Source organism: Hesperophylax consimilis, chromosome 19 (genome assembly GCF_061612785.1).
Source record: "Hesperophylax consimilis isolate HC1 chromosome 19, BYU_Hcon_1.0, whole genome shotgun sequence".
NCBI lineage: Eukaryota > Metazoa > Arthropoda > Insecta > Trichoptera > Limnephilidae > Hesperophylax > Hesperophylax consimilis.
In genome coordinates, this window is record NC_142854.1 from 4,037,275 (window position 1) to 4,063,921 (window position 26,647).

At 33.9% G+C, this 26,647-nt stretch overlaps 1 protein-coding gene across 1 annotated transcript in view; it reads right to left on the reverse strand.

Moving 5' to 3' along the window:
* Positions 1–5,331: 5,331 nt before the first annotated feature.
* LOC149414671 (endoplasmic reticulum chaperone BiP) overlaps positions 5,332–26,647 on the reverse strand; it is a 38,147-nt gene continuing 16,831 nt past the window's right edge. Inside the window, exons 8-13 of the mRNA XM_089643370.1 lie at positions 17,915–18,046; positions 12,755–12,908; positions 11,085–11,316; positions 9,865–10,539; positions 8,634–9,356; positions 5,332–6,726 (exon numbers count right to left, since the gene is read on the reverse strand). Coding sequence (XP_089499496.1) covers positions 6,508–6,726; positions 8,634–9,356; positions 9,865–10,539; positions 11,085–11,316; positions 12,755–12,908; positions 17,915–18,046 — 2,135 coding nt within the window. The 3' untranslated portion in view covers positions 5,332–6,507. The remainder of the gene's footprint in view (positions 6,727–8,633; positions 9,357–9,864; positions 10,540–11,084; positions 11,317–12,754; positions 12,909–17,914; positions 18,047–26,647) is intronic.

The following is a 26,647-nucleotide window of genomic DNA, read 5'->3' on the forward strand; positions in this document are numbered from 1 at the left end:
TAGATTTTAGATACAGCTTACATATATTCAATAGATTTTTACATATTCAAGACACAAATGCCTGCTTTTCTTATATGAAATACGGTAAAATTGGTTCGTTTGTGGGATATTTTCAACTGTTCAAAACGCGGAACTAAAATATTATTTATGCGTTTATTTATAAATCAAATATTAAGCTTATAATAATAATAGATTACAAGAAGAGGGAGGAATCTTCGCGTTGTAAATAATCATGCAAAAAGTCACATCTTCACTAATAAATAATAATCATTCATATAAATAAATATTTATATTACTTTTAAGTATTTCATCCATCCTCTACGAAAAAACATATTATTTCAAATATACTTGTAATATTACCCAACCCCTCCCTTTCCAATCTCCTTCCCCTCCCAACCACTTTTATCTTCACAGAGGATTTTTAAAATATTTTTTGATTATGTAGCTTAGATATTAGGTACTTGACTTTATGAAAATTAGAATTATTTTAGAGGGAGAGGTATTTATTTTCCTCTTCGAATGTTGTGAACAATATTATTAATGTTCTGTAAAAAGTAGAATAAAAATTATGTGAAACATTTTTGATTATTATTTATATCATTGCATTTTGTTCCTTCCTTTTCACATCAATCTAGTTTCAACATAATAAAAACAATGAAGATGGATGATGAACCATTATTAGTATGAAACCGCATGCACAAAGCGAATCGCTAACATGTTTCACCCATACTTCTGCAAATCGCATACAAAGCGGCACCCCGCCTTTGCTTCTACCGACACAACAAACCTTCATAGGCTCCGCTGCTTTTATAGTCCGTGCAGTTTTGGCGTACCTCGCTGACTATCAGCATGCTTTCATTCCATATCTCTCTTTGTTTATATTATCTATGGAGTGGAGGATATCAGAGTTTCAAAATATTAAAAATGAAAAAGCGGTGTAAGTATTTATTTTCCATTGGGAAATAAATGTTAAATGTGCCAATTAAATACATGAGGATGAAAAGTAACTCTCTGAATTAAAATTGCTGTTGCTGCCCATAAGCAGTTAATAATTTATTGTTCCCAAAGTGAACAATTTTTGTTTTTTAATGGAAAACTGATGTCTTCGATGGACAGAGATTTCTGCCATACTAAATAGATAAATAGAGTGAAAATACATTACTGATATTGTTGAGAGTGGTTTCATTGAACTTGTTCCATTGGATATTCTTTAGCGACCAGATTTCTACTACTTTCTACCTCAAAGATTATAATAAAAATGGCCTAAACGTATATGGAAAGATGCTCACCTGAATAGCGATTACAGCCTCCGTGGTCGAGGGGTAAGGCTCTCGACTAGCAAGCTGGAGGTCGCGGGTTCAAATTCAAGGGATTAATTTGTGTCATTTCACAATTTACTCATTAATAATAGTAAATTTGCGGCACGTTCGACATTGGAAGTTACTCTCAGTATTGCCCTGGTGTAGGACCACCATTCGGAATTGAAACGTGAATAAGCTTTAGCCGTGTTTGGTGACCAGATCTGAATAGCCAGGTACTTCCCCACCTTCCTCTTCCCTTCTCCACTACTTCTAGCCTCACAACATACCCCAATTGGGGATACCATAGTCTCATTGGCTCCAGACGGTTGGGAGCAGTTGGGACTCTTGTGCAGTTTCACATATAAAAAATGTAAGGCTCTGTAATCCCATGCATCTAGCAGATCAACCCACCAAAGCCACCTTTTTCAATTTATTGGTTTCTTAAAGTAAATTCTGATCTTGAATTAGACCCAATGGAAACCAAATTCACAATAAATAGCATATTTTTTAATTCAAAAATACATGAAACAATCATGATTTTGAATTTCTTCATCCTAAGGGACACTGCAATGCCATCTATTGTGTGCTTCAACAAGGACTAAACATATTGGTGTCCTTCAAATACATAGAGGCATGAAACACAAATAACATTTAAAAATATAATGCAATTTTATAATTAATACACTAACAAGAACTTAAATGAATAAATATTATGGTGCTGAACCACAAAGACATCTACAAAATTGTTGATGATATAATCGCCAACAAATATAACAATACAGTGATATTATAAATATGAGTTTTACCAAATTTTAAAGGGAAAGCTAAAAAATTCCAATGTTTTAATGAACATTGTGTGGTAACGGTTAAACTTATGCAAATAGCTGAGATTCGGCCTGACTCCTTGGTTTTTTTAAATTTTTTTCCATAAAAAAATGTTTTATTAAAATCTGGCACATACCCGTTTTTGCAAGCGCAACGACGATATCCTAGATATATATATCCTTCGAACCTCGGAGGATACTTATTTGTCATTATTACCATGGCGCAAGGTAGGAATGGTTTGCTCAAAATTTTTATTTCCCCAGATTTCAGACCGAAATTTTCCTACATTTTCCTTATTTCAGAGTGAGTTTGAATGAGGTACTTGAGTAATCAGTACAGAATTTCCTGCAATATTTTCGAATCCATGGGAGGGGGATATAGAATTTAGAACAAAATTTTCCCCAGAATATATCGGACTTAGACCAGAATATTTAAAAACTTCCTTAGAAAATTTTAAATTCCCCCTGAATTTGACTTGATTTTCTACACAGTTGTCATTTTGTAACTTTTCGCAGAATATTTAAAAATTTCCTTAGAATATTTTAAAAATCCCTAATTATGGGGATAACCTTTAGTTAATTTTGTCAATATTTTAGAATTTTCCAATATTTTCCAAGGTCACAATTTATGTTTTTGTTCTGTATTGCTACATTAACTCTTCCAACTAATTTGTTTGGTTTTGGGAACAAACAGTACACCGTATAGTCAATTTGTTCACTTTCCTGAACAACCCATATGTCAACCCATATGAACATCCGTGTTTTCTAAAGCAACAAATGATCAATTTCAATTTCAAAAAGAAATAAAATTGATATTTTATGCTTATTTTTTCAGATTCATATCAATAAACATTTTTTCTTTATAATGCAAAAAGAATTAATAAAATTGATTGATATTTGTCTAAATTAGAGTGTTTTTATTTGACACCATTATTTTTTCCTCTAAATTAATCAATATGTTAATAGTAATTTACATTTATTTTTGCAAAAATTGATGAGCACTAAAACGGTTAAGAAATATAACAGTCGAGGGTTAAATAATTTGAGGTGGTGGAAGTGCTTGTATATCTGCACTACATTAATTTTCTTCTTTAATTCCCTAGCCACCTCCCTCTTTCCATATTGACAGATTAATTATTTACTAGCAGTTAAAAACCCGCTCCGCGGGTTTTTTTCTGCTAGGCCCTTCGGGCGGCAGTTGGTTGGGCTTCGCCCAGTTTAAGTGATACTAACAACAATTATATTTAATAGGTAGATATTAGGTCATTCACAGAGAGAGGGTGAGTATATATTGTTAAAACACGGAACAGGAAGGAGTTTAGGCATATAAGAATGACAGTTGTTCGGCTAAAACTTTACCTTTCCCGAATAATTGCCTAAATGGCTAAATGTAAATTAATATAGGTAATTATTCGGAATCGCTGGACACGGAAAAATACGACATATTTTTAAATAATACCTTCTGATTTACCTTAATTACTATAAAAGGAATCGAACAGCATTTGGGAAATTTTTAATTTTAGCTTTTTAATTTTTAATTACGTAAAATGAAAATTCGCTTTCGCTGTATGGGATAACAGCCTGAATAATTTATGTTGATAACATTTTCTTTTGTCGGTATTCCTGAAATGAACGGCTAGAGACAATTGAAAAACGTAAATTAAAAAGTTATAATGTAATACAATATTCCGGCAAAATAGTGCCTACTTAAAAAACACAAATGATTTATTTCGCTATTATTATCATTATTATTTTATTTAACCTCACCTATAATAACCTAACCTAACCTACAATAATCCAGCCTAACCTATAAAAATCCAACCTGACCTATAATAACCCAACCTAACCTAACCCGTAATAACCTAACTAACGTTACCTAACCTAACATAACCTGACTAATCCTAACCTATAATAATCCAACTTAATCTAACCTAACCTATAAACTAACTTGAACTATACTAATCCAACCTAACCTAACCTAACCTAGCATAACCCAACCTAACCTATCCTAACCTATAATAACCTTTTTTTAAATATTTCCTTACTTGTAAAAGAAACCAAAATACCTTTATTTTATTTTTCGAGCTTGGCTAAAATAGTACCACCTACCTAGTATTTGCATAGAGTAAATGGTAAAAATTCTAGCCACTCATATCAGGAATACCAAAAAAAGAAAATATCATCAATAGAAATTATTCCGGCTGTCATCCAATACAACGAAAGCGAATTTTAATTTTAGTAATTAAAAATTAAAATGCTAAAATTAAAAAATTCCCAAATGCATTCAGATTCCTTTTATATTAATTAAGGTAAATCCGAAGAATTATGTCCAGCGATTCCGAATAATACCTTAATATAATGTATATTATATACCTGGCAAAATGATTGTTTTATTAAACATATAAGTACATGTCAGATTAGAGATTTGTTGACTAATTTTACAATCAACGAAGCGTTTCTATCTTCCGATTGTCTTTCATGTTATTTTATTGAGTTGGCAGTGCCTATACTTCCGCGTATTGTTAACTTCATGTCGGTGTTCTGTCAAATAGTGCGAAATTATTATTTACGTAAATAATATTAAATATCAATATTTTTCAAAATCGTACATGCAAAGACTTGTTGTTTATTGTCATTAAGTTGAATCAAATGTTTGTTTTATTTGTAAATGCGTATTAAAACTGTAGTTTCACGTAAATAATTACCGTTGTTTGAATAAATGAAATTGTACGTATTTGTATATCGCTCTTATGCGCTCTGTCGGCCAATAGCAAAACTACTCCAGCGGCCGGTAAAGGAGGGATTGACATTTTTAAGGAACCCTGGAATGTCTGATTCTTGACAGACGTCAAATATATAAAACGTAATTGTGGATAATTTTTACTGTAATGTAATTAATCCAATGCATTGTGAACTTTCTAAAACATATTTTCTTCGATATTATCTAAAAATTATTTGAGCAGAAAAGATGCTTTTGAAGAAATCTGCGGATCCTATTTTAGTATTAAATCGGGTCATAATTTTGAAGTTAGCGGAATTTAACCGAAACAAACAATTTAAATTTGACCAATCAGAGGGCCTACATCGTCCAGACGCTAGGACAATAATACTATCAGATTTGCTAGTTGTAAATGTGTGTTTTGTGTTTGTGTGTAATGTCAGGACGAGGCCAACGAGCATAAATCATCAGAACAGAAAAACAATCATTGTCATGAAAAAAAGTTTTTTTTTTATTTTTTCCACAATTTTCCTCTCATCGACATCATAATTGGACAAATATTATTGATTACCTAGGCTTATACAAATACATAAAAAATATTCTAAGAGGGCAGTCTCAGTAATTGAAATTTTTCTCCACGAGGTTTTGCTAACCGACAGTGTTATAATAATATACAGCAATATAATTAGAAAACAACGGGAATCATAATAGTAGCGATTGGAAAATAGTACTTTGTTTATAAAACACAAAACAAATCATAAATTAATTAACAAAATCTCGACAGACTGGTAAACCAACCAAACTTTAATGATTTCAACGGGTGGGATTCTAGCCAAACTCTCAAAGTTCAGAACGGGGCAATAAATACTACATACATCTCCGTTCACACAATCTCCTATGCAAACTCAAATGCGCAAACAATCAATGTTCCATCTAGACTGAAATCGATAAAGTTTACAATCAAATTTAATTTCTGATGAACTGATTAGGAGACAACCATTTCCACAGCATCCCCGACTTGAGACGAATGTATCATTCACTTAGTAGGGATGCACTGTGACGACAGAATAGTGTACATATTTGGTATTATTTCTTCAAATCTCGACAACAAACGAAAAGCAGTTGAATATTGCATTGTTAGTCGAAGAGATTTAAAGAAAGAATCAACTTGTAAATGTATTAAATGCATAATAAACACATTAAAATTCATGAAACGTCTTGTGCAGTAATGAATGACAAATGGATTGATTGGGAATAAATATATGTGTATTGTAAGCTATACAATTACTTCTACAAACACTCGACGCTCTCCCGATGCTGCTTGGAAAACAACGCACTAAATTGTCCTCGGTCACAAACAACCGCGCACACACGGCTCGCCAAACTTCCTGTAGAGATATTTAAGTCTTTTATGAAAACGTTCGGGAATTCATCAGCAGCACTGTACTTTAATCACCGCACTGAGATCGTGAAAAACCAGCCAAAACTAAAAACACACATTAAATTACAAATATTGCTATCCACATTGTATAACAATGCAGATAAGTGTATTTGACTGTTTAACGATTGTGTAGTCAGAGTGGATGGTTGGATCCAAGTTTAGCTGATGAAGAGAGGAACGCTTTGAAACTGGTTAACTTCAGATGATAGCTGGGCGAGTTATTTAAAGCTCGTCCTTCATTTCATCGTCTTCTTCTGAGGCGGATGGTGGGGGAGCTCCGCCCTGTCCGGCGTAGAGCTTGGAGATGATGGGCTGAACCACCTCTTCCAGCTGCTTCTTCTGCTTCTTGTACTCCTCGGCGTCTGTGTCCTGGTTCTCTTCCAGCCACTTGATGGAGCCATCGATGGCCTCTTCCATCTTGGTCTTGTCTTCTTCAGTCACCTGTACAAATGGAAATAACACATTAATAACTGAGAACAATGTCAAATACATGTAATAATACAGTGTAATTACGATTTTGGTTACGAAAACAATTTGAAACATTACTTTAAATTTCAATGGACCGTTTCTGCATAAAAGCATACTGATGTAAGATTCGATGTAACCATACAAGTAACAGAAATAGAGGTTACAATAGAGATCTCAGCCAGTGGCGGCTTGTGACTTTTGGGTGTAGTGGAGTGGTAATACGACTAAAAATGGCATTATTGGTGTTGTTGAAAGCTGAAAATATTTTTTTTTTTTCGAAAGTTCGGTTTTTTTTATGAAGATTTACAGGATATCTGCGGTGCACGGCCAAACTTAAATTTTCAAAAAATTTAAAAAAAAAATCAAATTGTAGAAAAAACATTAAAAAATCTTTTTGGATTAATTTAAAAATTCAAACATAGCACTCTATCACACCTAAAAGTCACGAACCGCCCACTGCTCTCAACAGCAGAACTATACATAATATGGGGTGACTTAATAATCGTGAAAATCAGAAATTACGTTCTTTTTTATATATTTTTTTTCAGTCAAACATATCGACGGTTAAATTGTGAAGATATTTTTAGTAAAATGTTACTACATTTTTTAAATTCCTCAATGATTAAAATAGTTTTGTGTCATTTACTTGAATATTCGAGCTTGAACATTTTAAAAGCATTTTTTTGCAACAATTATGGGATTGGCTAAAAATGGTATATCAAGTTGCCCCACTAGGAAAGGTGACTTTGAGCATCATGTTTTTTTTTTCGACTCCCCAAATGCATAAGCAATTTTTTTTTACATATATTTCGAAATTTTAAACATGTGCAATAAATATGACAAAATTTTCAACACATTATGATTTTATAAAAAAGTTATTTAGCTTCAAAGTTGAAAATTGATCAAAGTCATCCCATTTTACTGTTGTTGTTATCATGGGCATATTAAACCAAAGAGGATGCAATACTTAATGAACAAAACATAATATTATGCATCACAAATTACAATTTTTACACTAATATATTGGAATAAAGACGACAGAGTTCTACCCATGTACGCCGAGATATTTCTTGGCAAAATACATACTAACAGTTATTATTTACGTATTTAAATAGCGAATAATAATATATTCTATAATGAATCTAGCACATCTAACAGTATATATTTCAACCTACTTTAAAAACATTACATTATGTACTACAATATGATTATTATTAGTAGACCTTGATTTATTTATTTTACAAGCCTAATATCAAAATGGGGTTACGTATATCTGAGATAATTTGATGATTTGTTCAATTTTCAGGCACTAATAAAATTAATTTAGAGTCAAACTCCAAAAGGCGAGATGATGTTCTGCAGTAATGTTAAGGACAATCTAATATAGTAAACTATGTATTTGATAGCAGATATCAGGGACCTAATGAAAAATCTACACAGGAAGGAATACAGAGCAAAGTTTCTGACCGACTTTTACATTTCATCAACAGGGGGGTGTTGCCATGAAGCAGGCTAGAGATAAATCAATACAAAATGTGTTTACTTTAACAGTTCAAGGTAACAACTAACTATGCCAAACAGTTGTGTTGATGTAAATTATGAAGAAATGGCAATAATTATTAGTCATATTTTGGGAGGAGAGTACGGGTGCCGCTGCCCTGGAACTCTCTGGATAACCAATACCTCTGCCATAGGACATCCCCCGAGTGGATCGCTACATTTGTTGACTTAACAGGTTCTGAGGGTAATTATTTTTCTTAGAGCCTCCTGTGTGAAGCTAACGTTAACGAGAATAAAATCAGAAGGATAATGTTTACTTTCTAATGGATTCGTTATATAGAAATTTCAAGAGTGATAATAAAATATATGAAGATAATTACCTTGGAACCGAGCTTTTCCTTGTCCTGGAGCTGGTTCTTTAGTGAGTATGCATAGCTTTCCAGTTCGTTCCTGGCCTCCACGCGCTCCTTGAGTTTCTTATCGTCTTCGGAGAAGCGTTCGGCATCCTTGATCATACGCTCAATGTCATCGGGGGTGAGCCTGTTCTGGTCGTTGGTGATGACAATCTTCTCTCGGTTGCCAGTGCCCTTGTCTTCGGCGGATACTTGCAGGATGCCGTTGGCGTCAATCTCGAAGGTGACCTCGATCTGGGGGATGCCTCGGGGCGCAGGGGGGATGCCGGTGAGGTCGAACTTGCCGAGGAGGTGGTTGTCCTTGGTCATGGGGCGCTCTCCCTCGTAAACCTGGATGGTGACAGTGTGCTGGTTGTCGCTAGCAGTGGAGAAGATCTGTGACTTCTTGGTGGGGATGACGGTGTTCCTGGGGATCAGCTTGGTCATGACTCCTCCCACGGTCTCGATACCCATGGTCAGAGGGTTGACGTCAAGGAGCACGATGGCGTCTGTGTCCTGCTCTCCGCTGAGCACTCCAGCCTGGACGGCGGCTCCGTAGGCGACGGCCTCATCGGGGTTGATTCCTCGGGATGGTTCCTTGCCTCCAAACAGTTCCTTAACCAGCTGCTGGACCTTGGGGATACGGGTGGATCCTCCGACAAGAACGATCTCATCCACGTCCTTCTTGTTCATATCTGCGTCTTCCAACACCTGCAAAATTACCAATCACTCAATAAAAAATTCTTATTGAACTATAATCAAGGCCGGGGTTATCACTATAATGTGGTAGTCTCTGGTCCAGACACTTTTGAGTGGAAGGTTTGATTTTAATACTCTTAAATCAAGATGAACAACTGTACAACAACTGTTGAACAACTGTACAACAACTGTTGAACAACTGTATGAGACAAGATATTACAAGAAAATTGCAACTTCCTCACAGTGTGTTGTAATTATTACTTGTTGCTATGGTACGTTTGTAACAGTATATTCTGAATAATATAAAGTAAGGCATACAACTGTGAGTCATAACTGCGTATGATAATAAAAACATACATTTGAAATGCTAATAGCTTATCAGAGCAAATTATACACATTATAACAGAACAGCAAGTAATGTAATATTGTGCATATCGTATGGAATCATCACATATAGATTTAATGCAGAGCAGATTTTATGTAGAAATCTTTTCCAAATTATCAATTGTTATAATATTACCTTCTGCACTGGCTTCATTGTTGATCGGAAAAGATCCATGTTCAACTCCTCGAACTTGGCGCGGGTGAGGGTCTCAGAGAAGTCGTCTCCCTCGAAGAAGGACTCGATCTCGATCCTGACCTGGTGACTGGCAGACAGCGCCCTCTTGGCTTTCTCCACCTCTCTCCTCAGCTTCTGGACGGCGCGGTTATCTTTCCTGATGTCCTTTCCCTTCTTCTTCTTGTACAGCTTGATGAAGTGGTCCATCACACGCTGGTCAAAGTCCTCTCCTCCCAGATGGGTGTCTCCGTTGGTAGCCACCACCTCGAATACTCCATTGTCGATGGTCAAGAGAGACACGTCGAAGGTGCCGCCTCCGAGATCGAATACCAGCACGTTCTTCTCTCCGTCTTTCTTGTCCAGGCCGTAAGCGATAGCCGCGGCGGTGGGCTCGTTGATGATCCTCATGACGTTGAGGCCAGCGATGACTCCGGCGTCCTTGGTGGCCTGGCGCTGAGCATCGTTGAAGTAGGCGGGCACAGTGACGACGGCGTGGGTGACCTTCTTGCCGAGGTAGGCTTCGGCGGTTTCCTTCATCTTCTGGAGGACCATAGCGGAGATCTCTTCGGGGGCGAAGATCTTGTCTCCCTGACTGGTGGCCACCTCCACATGGGGCTTGCTGTTCTTCTCAACCACCTGCAAAATTAACAATATGTTATAAACACTGGTACAACTTTAAGCTCATATGATGAGATAAAAATTACTAATTATGTACCAAGGAAATTAGTAAATTATTAGAATATAGTGCGATTTGGCTCATTTATTAAATCATCAAAATACCCTGGACTGGCAGGGTAACAAATTGATAAGCTTTTCATTGAATAGTCAAAAAAAAGTAAAACTGAACTGGGTACAAAAGCGAAAAAACAACATCTTTGTCTTAAGATAACTCAAATGATAATCCAAGGGAAGAAAGATAATTGGAAGACAAAGAAAAATTTTACCACTCAAGAGTTCCAACTGCTACCAATCAGGTTGGAGCCAGTGGAACTATATCAACCTCAAATGTTATTAGACTGAAGGGAGTGAAGAGTGGAAGATGGGGAAGAGAAAAGTTGCAGAGTACCAGGCGATTCAGATCTGGTCACCAACATGATTCAAGTTATTTCAAGCAATGTCGACTTCATGTCTTTGAAACCTACGAGTATGGGATATCATAAGAATGAATGAAAGCGGCTCACCTTGAAGGGGAAGAACTTGACGTCGTGCTGCACAGCAGAGTCGGACCACTCGCGGCCAATGAGCCGCTTGGCGTCGAAAACAGTGTTCTCGGGGTTGGTGGTCAGCTGGTTCTTGGCAGCGTCTCCAATGAGGCGCTCGCCCTCAGCCGTGAAGGCCACGTACGAGGGGGTGATCCTGTTACCCTGGTCATTGGCGATGATCTCTACGCGCCCGTTCTTGTACACTCCCACACTGGAAACAAACAACCATCATTACATCATGGAGGCAATACAACTTAATTCACAAGAAACGAGTTTTGAGAAAAACAAATGAAAGTAAGTATTAACCAATAATTGAACATTAATAAAGATTTAAAACGAAAAATTAAAACCAAAAGTGTTGATTGAAATAGAAATAAAAAAATGTAAGATTAAGGGACGCTCAGACGTTTGGGCATGTAGAGCGAATGAACGAAGAAAGGAGTGTATGAAGAATATACAAATGTGAATGATAGAAGAAGTCGGGAACACCCGAGGAAGACAAGGTACGATCAAGTGAACCAGATACTTGAGCCGGCCCATATCAAGCGTCAGAATAATAGAAGAGTTTTGATTTTAATTGAAACTTTTAATTAAACATTTTTATGACTAAGACAAAACTTTTTTTAGTATAATACATTATAAAAAATATTCAATTATGTGAAAGTAGATCAAGGTGATATAAAATGCAACAAAAAAGGACAAATGAAATTAAGAAAATAAAATCAAGGCAGTTTTGGCTGTAAAATTATTGAACAGGAAACAAACACAAGGGTCAAGGTGTTTTTTTATAAGTATCTTAAATGAGGGAAAATTTATTGATTGAAATAATCACATAAGTACGGTAAAATGTTGGTACTCTTGTGAGGAAAAAAAAATTATGATAAGTAGTTTTCGATATATAAAATATTGCATTTTTATTTATGATGAAAAGAAATTTGAAGGTTTAGTATTTTCATTGAAAGTTTTCTCAAAATAACCTAAAAATAATTTCACACAAATTTAGTTTTTAATATTAAAAACGCCAATCAGCAAGAATCACTTCCCAAAAAATGTAGCTTAAAGGGTTTTACCAAAACACAGTTGATATTATATTGAAATTACGAAGGTAGTAGAAGGTTTTTTGGAAGAACCAGAAAGTTCAAGGAGGGATTAAAAATGGTAGAAAAATTTGGATTGTAAAGATAAGGTGGTTATAAAAGTATATATTATACTGTAATAGAGTATAATGCAAAAAGTAGAATGCATTGACAAGTTTGAATAAGCGATTGCTAAATTTGTCAAGACAGCAATGTGTCACTATTTTTTTTTTGCATCAAGGCATCCAACGAAAACTTTCTCTGATGATGACTAACTGTGAAAGATTTAGTTTCCCATCTCAAATTATTATTAAATAGTTCATAACCGTTATAGTGACTACTTGGTATGACAACAGCTGGGCAAAGAAAGCTTATCACATTCCCGATTGAGAAATTGCAATTAAAACAAATCAATTTCGTACGCCAGAAATAATTAATTTGGACTGACAAAAAGCAAGCGGCATTGAACAAAAGGTGATTGTCACGTCATGTCTTGACATTCACGAAGTTTGAATTGTAATTTCCACGTGAAATATGTTAGAAGTGTTTTTTTGGAAGGGAATATAGACTCACCATGAATATGTGGTTCCCAGATCGATTCCTACGACAGTTCCGATGTCCGGCTTGTCCTTATCTTTCTTCTCTTCGGCGAATACCGCCACTGCTGCCATCAGGCATAACGCCCCGAGGATGCACAATCTCATTTTGGACAGGATTCTAATAACTTCTCAAATAAAATATCCCTGCAATAAACATAAATACAAGTTAATATAATGCCGAAATAATCGTCAAAACGAAACGACAGATGTGCGTAGACTTCAGACACCATTGATGTTTCGTGTCCTACGCCGCTGATGACGTACGCACTTTGATCAAATTTATTAATAAAACCGCAGTTTTTGTGGTATGATGTGAATTGAACACACAGTATTACGGAACGATATCGATGAAATAAGTTAATTCGGATGAATTGACATTATACGTGTAACAATTCGATGACATGGCACTCGGTGAATCCGGCATACTGCCCACCATAGATCAGATACCACGCTGTCAAAAAACGCAAATATCTCACACAATACGTTTCAAAATGCTGTTAAACTATTTTCGGAATGTAAATAAGGGATGAAGTTAATGTGTTTTTGACATTTACCTGAGAATGGATGTGTAAATCACAGATTGATTCACTTTCCCGAGCCACTATACAAATGGACTAATTTTTACGACTATTGAAAGAAGACTGAGGTGCTAGTCGCGACCGCCGGCCATTATTTAGCGCTAGTGAACTTCGTGGAGTGATCTGATTGGCGCGTTAAAACGTGACGTTTCGAATAAAACGATTCGATTGGTCCACATTCCTTGACTTGGCTTAACGCGATTGGCCCACGTTCGATTCTCTCGACATTTCTCGCAAGCTGTGGCCTTTTCCCGAATCTTGTTAGATTTACGAATTTTGCATCATGAAATTGTAATGCAATTACGATATTTTACTAGAATCCAACTGTCTTTTAATTAGTCATTAATAAGTACAATTCTGTGATAAAATAATTGACACATACCCTAATTTCTTGGCGCTGCTTGAGATCGAACATGCACGTAAAGTTGCGTAAAGCTAAAGAATCGAGCACCTTGCCTTGCCCGCGAATAACGGGAATTTCAAATCACCAGCTCACCAAACCCGTAAATAGGTTGGTCCCGTTACAAGCGGCTGACACATTCACAATTTATTCACATTGTTCAAATCCAAGAATCTACGTGAAAGCTTTGTCGTTAACATTCGCGCAATATTCTAAAATACCTTTAATTTTACCTGAAAGCATTTCCTGACCATCTCGTAAATTAGCCATGGTTTTCATTGATCGATAATGATTTATTACACTTTCATTTATCTGTTTTTTTAACATAGCTGTGTCTGTATTATTACGTAAGGTCATTGAACCGACAAATTAGAATAAGGTATCTCGTAAAGAATGTGATGTAATTTTAATTGTAAATAAGGAAGCTACAAAAATGTGTATATACTTAGTATAGGTACATTATATTGTAGGTAATAGGCATTAAAATCGCTTGAAACACGTTGCCTAGAAACAGTCACAGATAATCTTAACCATAAGATTGTATTTTTTTAAAGTTGTTTCCTTTACGTGTTCGTGCATTTCTACTGAAAAAATATATTTTTTATAGTTTTCATTTATATTTTTTATTGAGTAATTTATTTTTTATTTGTTTCTACTCGAGCGAAACGATAGGAAAACCTTCAATTTATCTAAAGCATATTTTTTGGTATTCATAATGTACACCAATTCGTTGTAAAGATTAATCAAAATAGTGATTTAGCATTAAGCTTCGCTTTAAATTGAATCGTATTTTATAAAAATTAACAATATATAGGTAAGTACTTACAAATTTCTGGGCATTTTGAAAGAATTTTACGTTAAAAATTTAACATTTTGTTGTTTGTTTTATGTGATTACCATGCGAATCTAAATTTATTATTTATTGCCCGAAGCCAATGGTAGAATCGTAGAATTTCATCTCCAATTTGTAGAATGTTACAATGCTGAAGAAGGTGGCAGTAGGAAGAACAATGGTAAAGATGAAAAACATGACTAATTTAAGCCATTTCATGCAACATTGTAATTCTAAATGGTGGTCTCTAACCAGGGTGATATTGAGAGTAACTAACCACCGTAAATATGCCATGTATCTACGTAAGTAACTAACCATTAATGGTTACATCGTGCCGTTTTCCCGCGTGTGTAAACAAAGAGGATAAACTGCCAAACAACTCGATCTTGGCAAACACTTCTTGCTCCATTCACTTTCACACGGTGTTTCATACATTTATGTTATTCTGACTCTTGACATGGCCCTACTAAAGTATATGTTTCGTTTCTCACTTGATAGTTCCATGTCTTAGTTCATAGCCAATTAGAGTACCTATAATTCCTTTATTTGGTCACCTCACCATAAAAATCACGATAAAAATGTCGTCGAAAGTTGGTACGATTAATTTTAATTTCATTCAAGTAAAATATCCCCTTAGAATAAATTAACTACACGTTTTTTTTTGTTAAATACCTTAAAAATAAACACACTTGACAATCGGCGAAGGATGAGCGACATATGCTTTTTTAAAATTGTTTAACCAGAGCTTGACTGTTGTGAGTCTGGTCAATTTAAGAGTGCCTACTCGACACATAAGGACCCATGTCGATGTCACCATTCACAAAATTACGTAACAAACTCGCTGATTCTCTGCCTACATACTTAGCAAATGAATATCCCAATGATATCGACATTTCTAATATAATTAACAGATTTTATATTTAAACATACTTGAACAATTTTTTTATGTCAAGACATTATTTCTAATAATTTCAGTTTATTATTAATATTGTTTTTATTTTATCCAATAGTAAACCACTGTAATGTAGAAATAATTTTGTGCATCCACTGTTTATAACCCATAAAGTACAATGTCAATTCATATCACCATATCAAGGTAACAATATTGTCACTAATGCAGAACAAAATTCTCTAATATATCGCCTGCATAGATTAGGAAATGAATACTTTGATATCAATGATGAAGGAAGTCTGTTATCATATAAAAGATGCATAAAAAAATATTTTTTTACGTATGCAGGAATAGTAATTAAGCATACATTTTGTTTACATTATCGTTACTTGTTAATTTATAATCATTTATGTTTGACAAATAAGTCATTTTCAACAATATTTTATTTTTCTTACCTTCCGTATTTGTTTTTTATATTTTATTATTATAATTAATTTAACTTTATATTTAACTTCACACTTTACACCGTAAATTATACTTTTTACTTAACTTTATATTTAAACTCTACACTTTATACCTTATATTATACTTTTAATTTTATGCTGTATAATAAATTTTACCTTGTACTTTTAACTATATTTCAATTTTATGTTAATGGCACATGTTGTGCCGTTTGTATTTAAATAAATAAATAAAATTGTAAACATTTCAATGTACCCAATATAAAAGCCCCAAGGGCGGATAAAGAGAAATAAATAAATGTCTTCCTGGGGCGTCCTCGACCTCTACCCTTTATATTCACGTCATGAATTCCCCTTTCTTCAGTCAATCGCTTTACATACCCAAACCATTTATGCGCCCCTATCTTAATCTCACTCATTCGCCTTTTTTTGCAAATCTTCACATTTCTCAAACAATCATACATGATTTTACAACACACAAGTATCAGGAATCTCATTTCTACAGCATTGAGTCTACTTTCATCCTTCTTCTGCCAGTTACATACCTCACTACCGTACATTATTTTACATACTTATATTTGACGATGTATGAATGTGAATGAGGCAAGGAGTGTGTGCCAAGACTGAGTTGTTTGGCGGTCCGTCCTCTCTTCCTACCCCTGCGTGGAAATGGCGTGATGGTTAGTTAGTTAATTAGTTAACCTAGGAGCTTATCACTCTCTCACGGAGGTCATAATTTATTTAAACACGTTGTATTAGGTACTTTTATATATTTAACAAATAAAAAAAACCTTAAATTAATGTTGCAAAGCTCTATAGCTTATGATTGCGTTGGTAGCTGAAAGACCTATAAATTCCAGAGAGAAATGGCTGTGCAAATTTCATGATGCCCGAACCTACAATTCCAGAAATCTTGCTACTTTAGGCAAAATAAAACAATAACTTAGTAAACACCACTTTTATTTCTATTTTTTTATACTTTGCCGACTGGGTTTCACTACAACCGTAGCTCCTTCTAACAATGGCCGCCAAGTGGACAATTGTGGCTAAATGACTATAAAAATGCTTTGTTCTCCATTTCCGGAAACTGAAATACTTACTTCTCATTATTATCTAACTTCAAATAAAGTGCATATTAAGCATGTGCCTAGTATCCATCAATGTGAACAACTGCAGATATTTTTGTTATTTGTTTTTGGGGTGTTATGTCGTGTTGCGCTAACTCCTTCTTTAGCCAACATTTTGGACAACGTTACAGTGCAAACGTTGGCTTAAGAAGGAGTTAGCACAAAACTGCATAACACTCCAAAAACAAATAACAAAAATACTTTTGGCCGTGAAAATCTTAAATCATAACTGCAGATTTCGTTAGATTTTTTTTGCATAATTTCGTAAAATTGTGTAAAATAATAAAAAATGATGCAACAAAATTTAAAAATGCAAAGTATGCAAATCGGAAATTAGGTTCCTTTAGAAAAGTCCGTTTTCTAACACACACTTTCCGTCTAAATGTAACAGCTGAAAATTATAAAAACATGACTTCCCATTTTGAAAAGGTTACATTTTCGCCTTGTAATTTGGTGAACTGAGGATAAAAGTGAATTTAATAAGAAAAGTGTTAAATAACTGTTATACTGTTATTTACAGACTTGGTGGAACACAATAATTATAACGCGTGTTCCAATATAATGATTTATTTACAATTAAGTGCGGATTGTCTACGTCTTATTTCTGAGCTGTCGGTTTGGGTAAAGAGAGCGAGCAGATGCATCCGTCATCTTTTATACCCCTATCAGTCATCTCGCTCTTACGCATTCAACAAGCAGGCGTACCACCAAAAACCTTTCTTACATCCTCCCCTACTAAAATTGAATGCCCCTATCTATATATATCATACCCTATTACTACATATTTCATTTACAATTTTATTTTACATATTTCATTTACTAAACAATTAACACAACATTTTTTTTTTTATAAAATTAACTATCATATGCCGCGTTTCTTTCTGCTTCCCTTCTCTTGTCTCGTCGCCCGTCCACTCCTCCTCCTGGACTGCGAGGTCCTCATCTTGGCCGAAGTCTTCCCTGCCATGGGTTAGACCTGAAGCATGGAGAAACAGTATTAGAGTCACTTCTATTACGTAACATACCTGAGAGATTAACTTCATCCGTCGACAGTTCCCTAGTGTCAGACGTACCGACTTCCGGCTTATCTCCCTCCTGCCATGAAACGTGTAATTTCTTTATCTGGTCTAAATGTCTTTTCCACACCATATTAGACTTGTTAATTTTTATGATATATATTTTTCTACCTTTTTTTTCAACAATAACCCCAGGGACCCATAACCTATTACCCTGAGCTCTGAAATCTCTAGTCATCACTTTCTGACCTATATTCAAATCTGACTTATTCCTACCCTTATATTGTCTTTTCTGATTGACTTGACTCTGAATAACCTTTCTTATTACTTTTTGTTGACGAGTAGAACTTGAAGTATTCGTTCTTTCCTCAACCTTCCTAGGAATCAGAGAGTCAAATACTGTTCTAATTTTTCTTCCCATTAATAATACAGATGGTTCACACCCTGTTGTTGCATGAAAGGTATTTCTATAGTCAGTTAAAAAGTGACCTAACTTTTCTTTATAATCTGAAGGAAATCTATTATTTTTACAAATTTTTTTAAGAAAATTTTTACAGGTTTTAACAGCATTCTCAGCTTGCCCATTGCTACTCGGGTGGTTAACTGGACTAGTAATATGTTTCATACCATTTTTCTTACAAAAATTTTCAAAATCCTCAGAACAAAAACACGTACCATTATCCTACCGGCTGCGCCACTGTTAAATAACTGTTATACTGTTATTTACAGACTTGGTGGAACACAATAATTATAACGCGTGTTCCAATATAATGATTTATTTACAATTAAGTGCGGATTGTCTACGTCTTATTTCTGAGCTGTCGGTTTGGGTAAAGAGAGCGAGCAGATGCATCCGTCATCTTTTATACCCCTATCAGTCATCTCGCTCTTACGCATTCAACAAGCAGGCGTACCACCAAAAACCTTTCTTACAAAAAGTATTTGTACTAGTTGCAAAAATGCGTTACAAAACTGAACAATAAATTGAAACTTATTCTAGCACGTAATAAAAATGTTTATATTTCTTTAAATTATGTACTAAACAGATTGACTCTAATTAAAATTAAATGTGTCATTATTTGCGCTTCACAAAATTACAGCGTTTGATACCTAAGGATTGTTTTAACCACTTAATGCTTTTGAACGAGCCGAGTTCGCGGACGGCGCGTGTATCGTACCGCGACAACCCTAACACTGCTCGCGTCTTTTGACTTTTTCGCGTTATACAAGATAAACAAACGAACTGCACTCGCCAGATTTTTTTATTATTATTTTTTTTTATTATAGTTAGTCTTGTTTTATTTTTTTGAATATAGTTAAGTTTTTTTATATTTTTTATTGCTTCTGTTTTGTTTTTTTTTGAACTGGTCAATTTTAAATTATGTTAACTCTTTATAAAAAATAAAATAACCTAATGTTTTTAGTTTAATTTTTGTTAAAAAAAACCGAGTATTAAGTGGTTAATGAAAAATAGGAAGATCGCAATCAGTGTATTCAAATTGGGACACATATTTTACTATTAACTAAAAAAAGACAAATATTTAAATGTTTTTTAAATGCACAATAAAGTTAAGTAAATTACCAAAAGATTGTTTTTATTAATTACAAATTAAATATATTTCTAAGATCTATAATCATTTCAATAAAATAAGATACTTTTAAGATATAAAACAATTATTCGCAGTCAATGGACAACGCTAAGCAGCGGGGGTACAAAAAAATGGCAATGTCCGATATTAAGCTTTCACATTGAGCTCAGCTCCAGCGTACCAGGAAGTAGGAGAAGGATTGGGAAATGGTGTTTACTAATTTATTGTTTTATTTTAAATTATAATGTCACATCACTAAGTATCTGCTTCATATGAAAAAAGTTCTTATGCTTTATGAACAGATGAAGGAAAAAAAAAACAGATTTTAAAAATTTTTCTTTATTTGTGAAAAGAAAATGACATAACATAAAACCTGATCAAATCCATTTTGAAAATAAGACAGAAACAACACAGGAATAAATTAATAGGAACAAAATATTTAGTTATTTAATTAACTCATAATTTAGTATGAGTTTGTCAATTGGTACAAAGCTTCCAAAACAGTGATGCACAACCTTTTTAGCAGAAGGTCTACTTAACAATTTTTCAAACATTTACGAGCCACATAAAGCGCAAATGGAATTTTTAATTTTGGATTAGCCCATCCCATCTGAAGTTATTTTTCCTGATGTTGTAAAAATAATAATAATAATGATTAGATTATTTGTATAGCGCGGTTTTAGTGAGAAAATCACCTCAAGGGCTCAATGCCATAACTTTTTGTTTTTGTATTTATTTAATACAAATTTTATTTTTTAATATAAAACAACTTTTAAAAAAATACCGTAAGATGGCAATGCATTCTACTATTTGCGTAAAAATAAACATTTTGTCAAGAGGCATAAATTATGGCAGTCCGAAGGAAAGGCCTTCTAAGATGCCATAAATTATGGTAGTCCGAAGGAAAGGCCTTCTAAGATGCCATAAATTATGGCAGTCCGAAGGAAAGGCCTTCTAAGATGCCATAAATTATGGCAGTCCGAAGGAAAGGCCTTCTAAGATGCCATAAATTATGGCAGTCCGAAGGAAAGGCCTTCTAAGATGCCATAAATTATGGCAGTCTGAAGGAAAGACCTTCTAAGATGCCATAAATTACGGCAGTCTGAAGGAAAGGCCTTCTAAGATGCCATAAATTATGGCAGTCCGAAGGAAAGGCCTTTTAAGATGCCATAAACTATGGCAGTCCGAAGGAAAGGCCTTCTAAGATGACATAAATTGTGGCGGCTCGTAGGAAATGGGTTAATAAAAAATCATTTAAAATAAAAATAAAATTCTCTGCCAAAGTTCTCTAAGCCAGGGTTTTCAGGAATTATTGCAAACATTTAGACTTTTTTATACTATAGTCGATTTCAGACTCCACGTAATGTGCTTGTGGGTTGTGCATCACTGCTCTAAAAAATGAGGTTATGAAATTTTTTCCAAAGAAATTATATTATTTCTCAAAATAAAACATGTACACCAAAAAGTTTGGCATTGGAAATTTTACTATCAATAATGAATAATGCCAAATCAAAATTAGGAATGACTTTAAATTAGTAAAGATAATTATTTACCTAACCGCTGCACTTTTAGGCACAAATTATGGAAATTACACTTTGTTTCATCAAATACTATAAGAAACAACTATTCACATGCACAAAATAGATTATAAGGTTCTTAGTTTGTGTTAATCGAGTAATTTATGCGTATTTACATTGAAACCAAATTTTCACAAGCATCATTCATTCTTACTAAAAAGTCCAAAATGGCCGCAAAGGGAACATTTTAAAAGGGAAATTTTGGAGTTTGCTTAAATAAAAATTCAATTTTAATGCATCTTTTACCATCTCTTCCGACATAAATAATTTTTTCCTTGTAGTAATTAAGTCGAAACGAAGTGTAATTTCAAAAAACTGTGCTTATAAAAATTATGGCGGTTAGGTAAATATTTACCAAAGTAAATATGAAGTATAATGTAGTTAAAGAACGGCACACAATAATTAGCTTCGTCACAAAGAGCACGGTTAACTGTAAAAAGTAATACTTGTTGGCACACGGATTAATCAATTAGTTTCTGCTTTAAAAAAAATCTTTGGAGATAATTAACTGTAGCAATTAAACAATTAGTTGTGCCATAATGACATTACATAATTAATACCTTGTGGTATGATAGTTAGTATAAAGTTATAAAAGCACGACACTAGTCTAGTATACTCGTATTAAAACCAGAAAGGGGTTTTGTGCATAGACATGCAAATTGATAGACTTGCCCGAACATGAAATCCAGGTATCATTTCGACAAGCTGGAGGCAGTGTTACCAACTCGATTTTCAAAACAAAGCCAGCCGTCTCCCGAAAATGAGCTAAAACCTTGTACAGCCTAAAATTTTCTTGATTCACCACAATAGCCATGGGGGGGGGAAGGGTGTCTAGTGAATTTCAGGAATATATTATTCCCCACAATATTTTCAAAGCGAATTTCGAAGGATGATTTTCCACAATTTTTTTTTTAATTCATGTGTGGGGTTACTAGAGAATTTCAAGGAAAAATGATTCTCCACATTATTTGAAATCCATGGGAAGAGGGGGTGACTAGGAAAATAATAATAATAATAATGATTGGATTATTTGTATAGCGCCGTTTTCGTGAGAAAATCACCTCAAGGGCGCTTAACAAATTATTCCCCACAGTTAACTAATTTCGTCAACGTTTTCAGAATTTCCCTAGATTTTTGTGCTTTTCCTTAAAAAATATTTTTCTCCCATATTAAAAAAAGTGGCTACACTATCTGAAAAAATGAGCCAACCACATTTTTGGAGCTGACAGACTCAATTTAAAGCTAAGTCTAGCTCTAAAGGATCTGAGTTGGCAACACTGGCTGGAGGCAAACAATATTTTTGGCACCAGGAGGGTTCGAGAATACTTTGTATAATCTATGACTTCAGTCGTTCATTGAACGCCAAATAGCAGACAATAAAATAACCAGACCCTATGTAGAAAATTAAAGTTTGCTAAAGTAAGGTAACGGTTTGCATCGCAATCCATTGATGGACTTTTCTACACAGGTTCAGAATGTTTGTAAAAATGGTAAAACCGAACCTCCGTTAAATCGGTTTGCATAGCAAAATGAGTGGGGTGGGTAAATTATAACACATTTGTAAAAGTGTTTAACTAAATGGTGTGACAAAATATTCAGTTTTTGAATCAAGCCTGAACTTTTGTTCACCTATTTGGGATTAAGTTTTTTACGAATTCAGCAATTGCAAAAAGGACTTGTAATTCCTAAATGGTGATATGTATTACAGTGCGAGTCGCCTGTTTACTGTCAGATTCATTTATTGACAAATTATAGACAGGGACGGACACACTCCCTCCACACTTCACGAAACTTGGTTTGTTCCTCTTTCCCTGATTGGCTAGTCTATCAATTTGGATTCTATGGTTTCTTCCTTATTCTATGGTCATGTATTTATCATGCTAAATTCTTCCATAATTATCCTCCTCTCACATTTTGTATGAAAATGTAACAAATAAGTACATAAATTGACAGACCGACATTTATTTCGTATATATTAACTGTCATCCAAATTCAGAGAAATATGTACATGTCCTTGAGTGTGTATGTGATTACCACCAAAAGTTGATAGAATTCATCGTCAAATAACGAGTCTCTCTGCCGAGTGTCAGCTCAATCGGATGTCGAGAAGTGGTTTTATTTCCGCTTCCAAGATTTGAATTCATTAATTCCCGTAAACAAAAGTGAAATTCAATTAAATGTATTTAAAAATATGTACTACTTTCGGTTGTGACTGTCCATCTGTAACTTCGGTTCAATGAACTAAAGAACGATTGTTTTTAATAATAATTGTGTCATCAAGCGACAAAGTACCTACTTCTATTTTTAACAGGAAATTATTTTAAATCCCACATTGGAACTGATTTGTGGAGAATTCAGATTATCTGTGGTAATAAACGTCAAAAACGTGAACCTGCCGACAAGAACAAAATACCAAGAGCACAGAAATGATAAGAGTATTACCATTTGGTTATTTTTATATACATTTATTGCTCAGTGACAGTAGTTGTTAAAAATCTCACAACGAGGAAACCATCCATATTTTAAAATAATATCAATTTTTCCGTGATTTTTCAAGGGATTGCACTAGTAATGTAATAATCGAATCAAACTGCGACATAAGACGCTCATAAGTTACAATGGATCCCTCCTCATTTTTACTAGATTAGTTATGTAAAATATATTCGAAAAGAGTTTAACAAAATTTAATTAGTGTAAATTTTCGAAAAATATAGCAGTGGGTCCAATTTTATTGGAGGTGTTATTTTCCAGATAAATATGTATAACATATTAGAAAAACAATACTTTATTGTGAAATAATGAGGTATTTCTGCTTATTTAATAAATTAAAGGAGGAAATAACATCAATATGGTTAAAAAAAAACCTTAATATCTACATAATATTACATCGACAGATTTCAACAAAAAATTGTGGAAATATAAAATTTAATTAAATTTTGATCGCTGTACGTACGTAATTAAGTAAAAAATTCAATAAATAAATAAAAATAGGAAATTTTAAACTATAAAATTTAATTTTTTTTACTATGAGCATAGCTACCAAAAATATTAAATAGCTAAAAAGTAAACAAAAGGTTTATAAAAACACAAAACAGTAATAATAAAAAAGTACCTAACTAAAATATATATATATTTTTCCAACTTTATGTCCGGGTTAAATATATATATGGGAAGATTTAACCCGGAAATAAAGTCGGAAAAATAAATATTAATATTTACAAATTTGCTAAGCAAGGCATAAGGCCTAAATTGATTTACAGAACAATGGTTTTAAAATTAATCATTTATTAAAATACACAGTTTGATAATAAAATGTAAAAATTTTGTAAAGTGGAACTATTATTTTTTTCATCACTATGGCAACACAGATTTTGGAACAAATTATAAATGTGGGGTTAAGAAACGAAATTGACAGTCAGACATTTGTTATGACAAACTCACTTTTCAAGGTTTTATTTTATGCAGTAAGAATTTGGAAGTTGACATATATATTTCAAGAATACATTTTATTTACTATAATACATCTAGTATATCATCCCAGGGACCAGAGTCAACCGCGCCACCCGCCTTGCGAGATGCCGATCGGGTAGGACAGATATTTATTTCATACTTCTGTAATGTCATCCGATTCAGAGAAATGCGGATATGTTCCGCACATGCAAATGTATACACATGTATGCGATTGACACCAAAAGTTGATAGAATGCATTGTCATCACTGCCGAGTTTCAGCTCGAACGGATGTCGAGAAGTGGGTTAATCCAAGATATGCATCCATTTATTGAATACCAGACACTTTTTGAGCGAAATCAATAATGGAATCAAAAATGAACTCTAAAGTGTTTCAAGTCAAAGCGATTCTGTTAAAAAAATTTATGCACTTTCTCATGGCATACAGGTTTAAATTGCATATCAAAAATTTCCAGCTAGGGCGAAATTCCAATGCCAGCAGCGCATGAACAGTTTATCGGCGGGAAAAAGAGTTTTCCAGAGGTTAAATTACATCCTTTTACCAGTCTTGGTATTGCCATTTAAACCACTTTTAACAATATCAGCACTTCCCATTTTCTACCTTTACTTGAGAGACTGTATATTTATTTTTACGAAAATAAGTTAATTAACTCAAATTAAAAAGGATTAAGAGGAAAGCACCAGATATTAACTAATTTCAAACCAATTGAGAGAATTCTCTCACACTAAAGGAATGAAACATTAAATACTTAAAATTATTAATATTCGACAAACATGATACAGAACCACCAGTAGGTACTTGATACGAAATAATCGAAAGAAGCGAAAAAAAAGTTTAAAAAACCTTTTGATTGTATTTTATTTTTCTTTCATTGCAGAATACCGGCCACCCTGAATCATAATTATTATATCCTACACCATTTTAAAACAAATACATTTATACAAAATAGTTTTTTTTACTTACGAAGAATGAATAGTATGTAATTTGATACATATTTTAAAGATAGGTCCTTCGTACACAAGAGATACTTACAGCTGACTGTGACGCAAACACAAGTAGCCTACCGATATGCTACTCTTTAAAGCTGGTTTCCGTACACGGCGCTACCCCAATTATACTGAACTTGATCATTTTTCAAGTGCAGCCGTGGAAATAATATGATGTCGAGTGACTCTAGCGGCGAAGATATTTATATTTACAAGCATAAAAACCCGTACAATGAAATAAATGTTAATTGTAAGGCATTCGTCACCGACGAGAAACTACATTGACTTTTCTGTCCAACCACAATCCAAGCCATTTCGCTAAAACCTTTCTAACGTATTCTGTTAAATTATAGGTTATATGTATAAACATGGATATTTTCCTACCTCCAGAACAAAATTTAACATTCAAATTATATTCGGACGTCATTTCTGTCATGGGAGTAATACATAGATGCGAATGCAACTCGCTTAGCGTTTAACTGACGTTGAACCCGTAGTGTCGTTTACGAACATTAGCAAAATTGTATAGCGCACAAAACTTGAGTCACTTGTAAAAATCACCGTGTACGAATAGCCTTACAATCATATTTTGTGAGATTTTCTCTCGCTTTGGAATTGAGAGGCACTTTGGCAACAAAAAAATCAAGTTTTTGTGTAAATCTTAAAGATTTCGGCTCCATTTTGCTGGTATATTTTGACCCTTGATGTTATTTTTTTTATAAATATAAATTGATATAAAGTGTCCTCTGCAGTTCCATCAGTGTTAGAAAAAAACACATCGTAATAATACGATACATGGTTAAGATTAAAGTAACAAGCCACAAACGGCATTTATAATGTTGGTACATCAAAATAGCACATAATATAGACATTTATTTTGAAAACATATACGCAATATACTCGAGCTACCTAAAGAATTACCTCTGCAAATAATACAA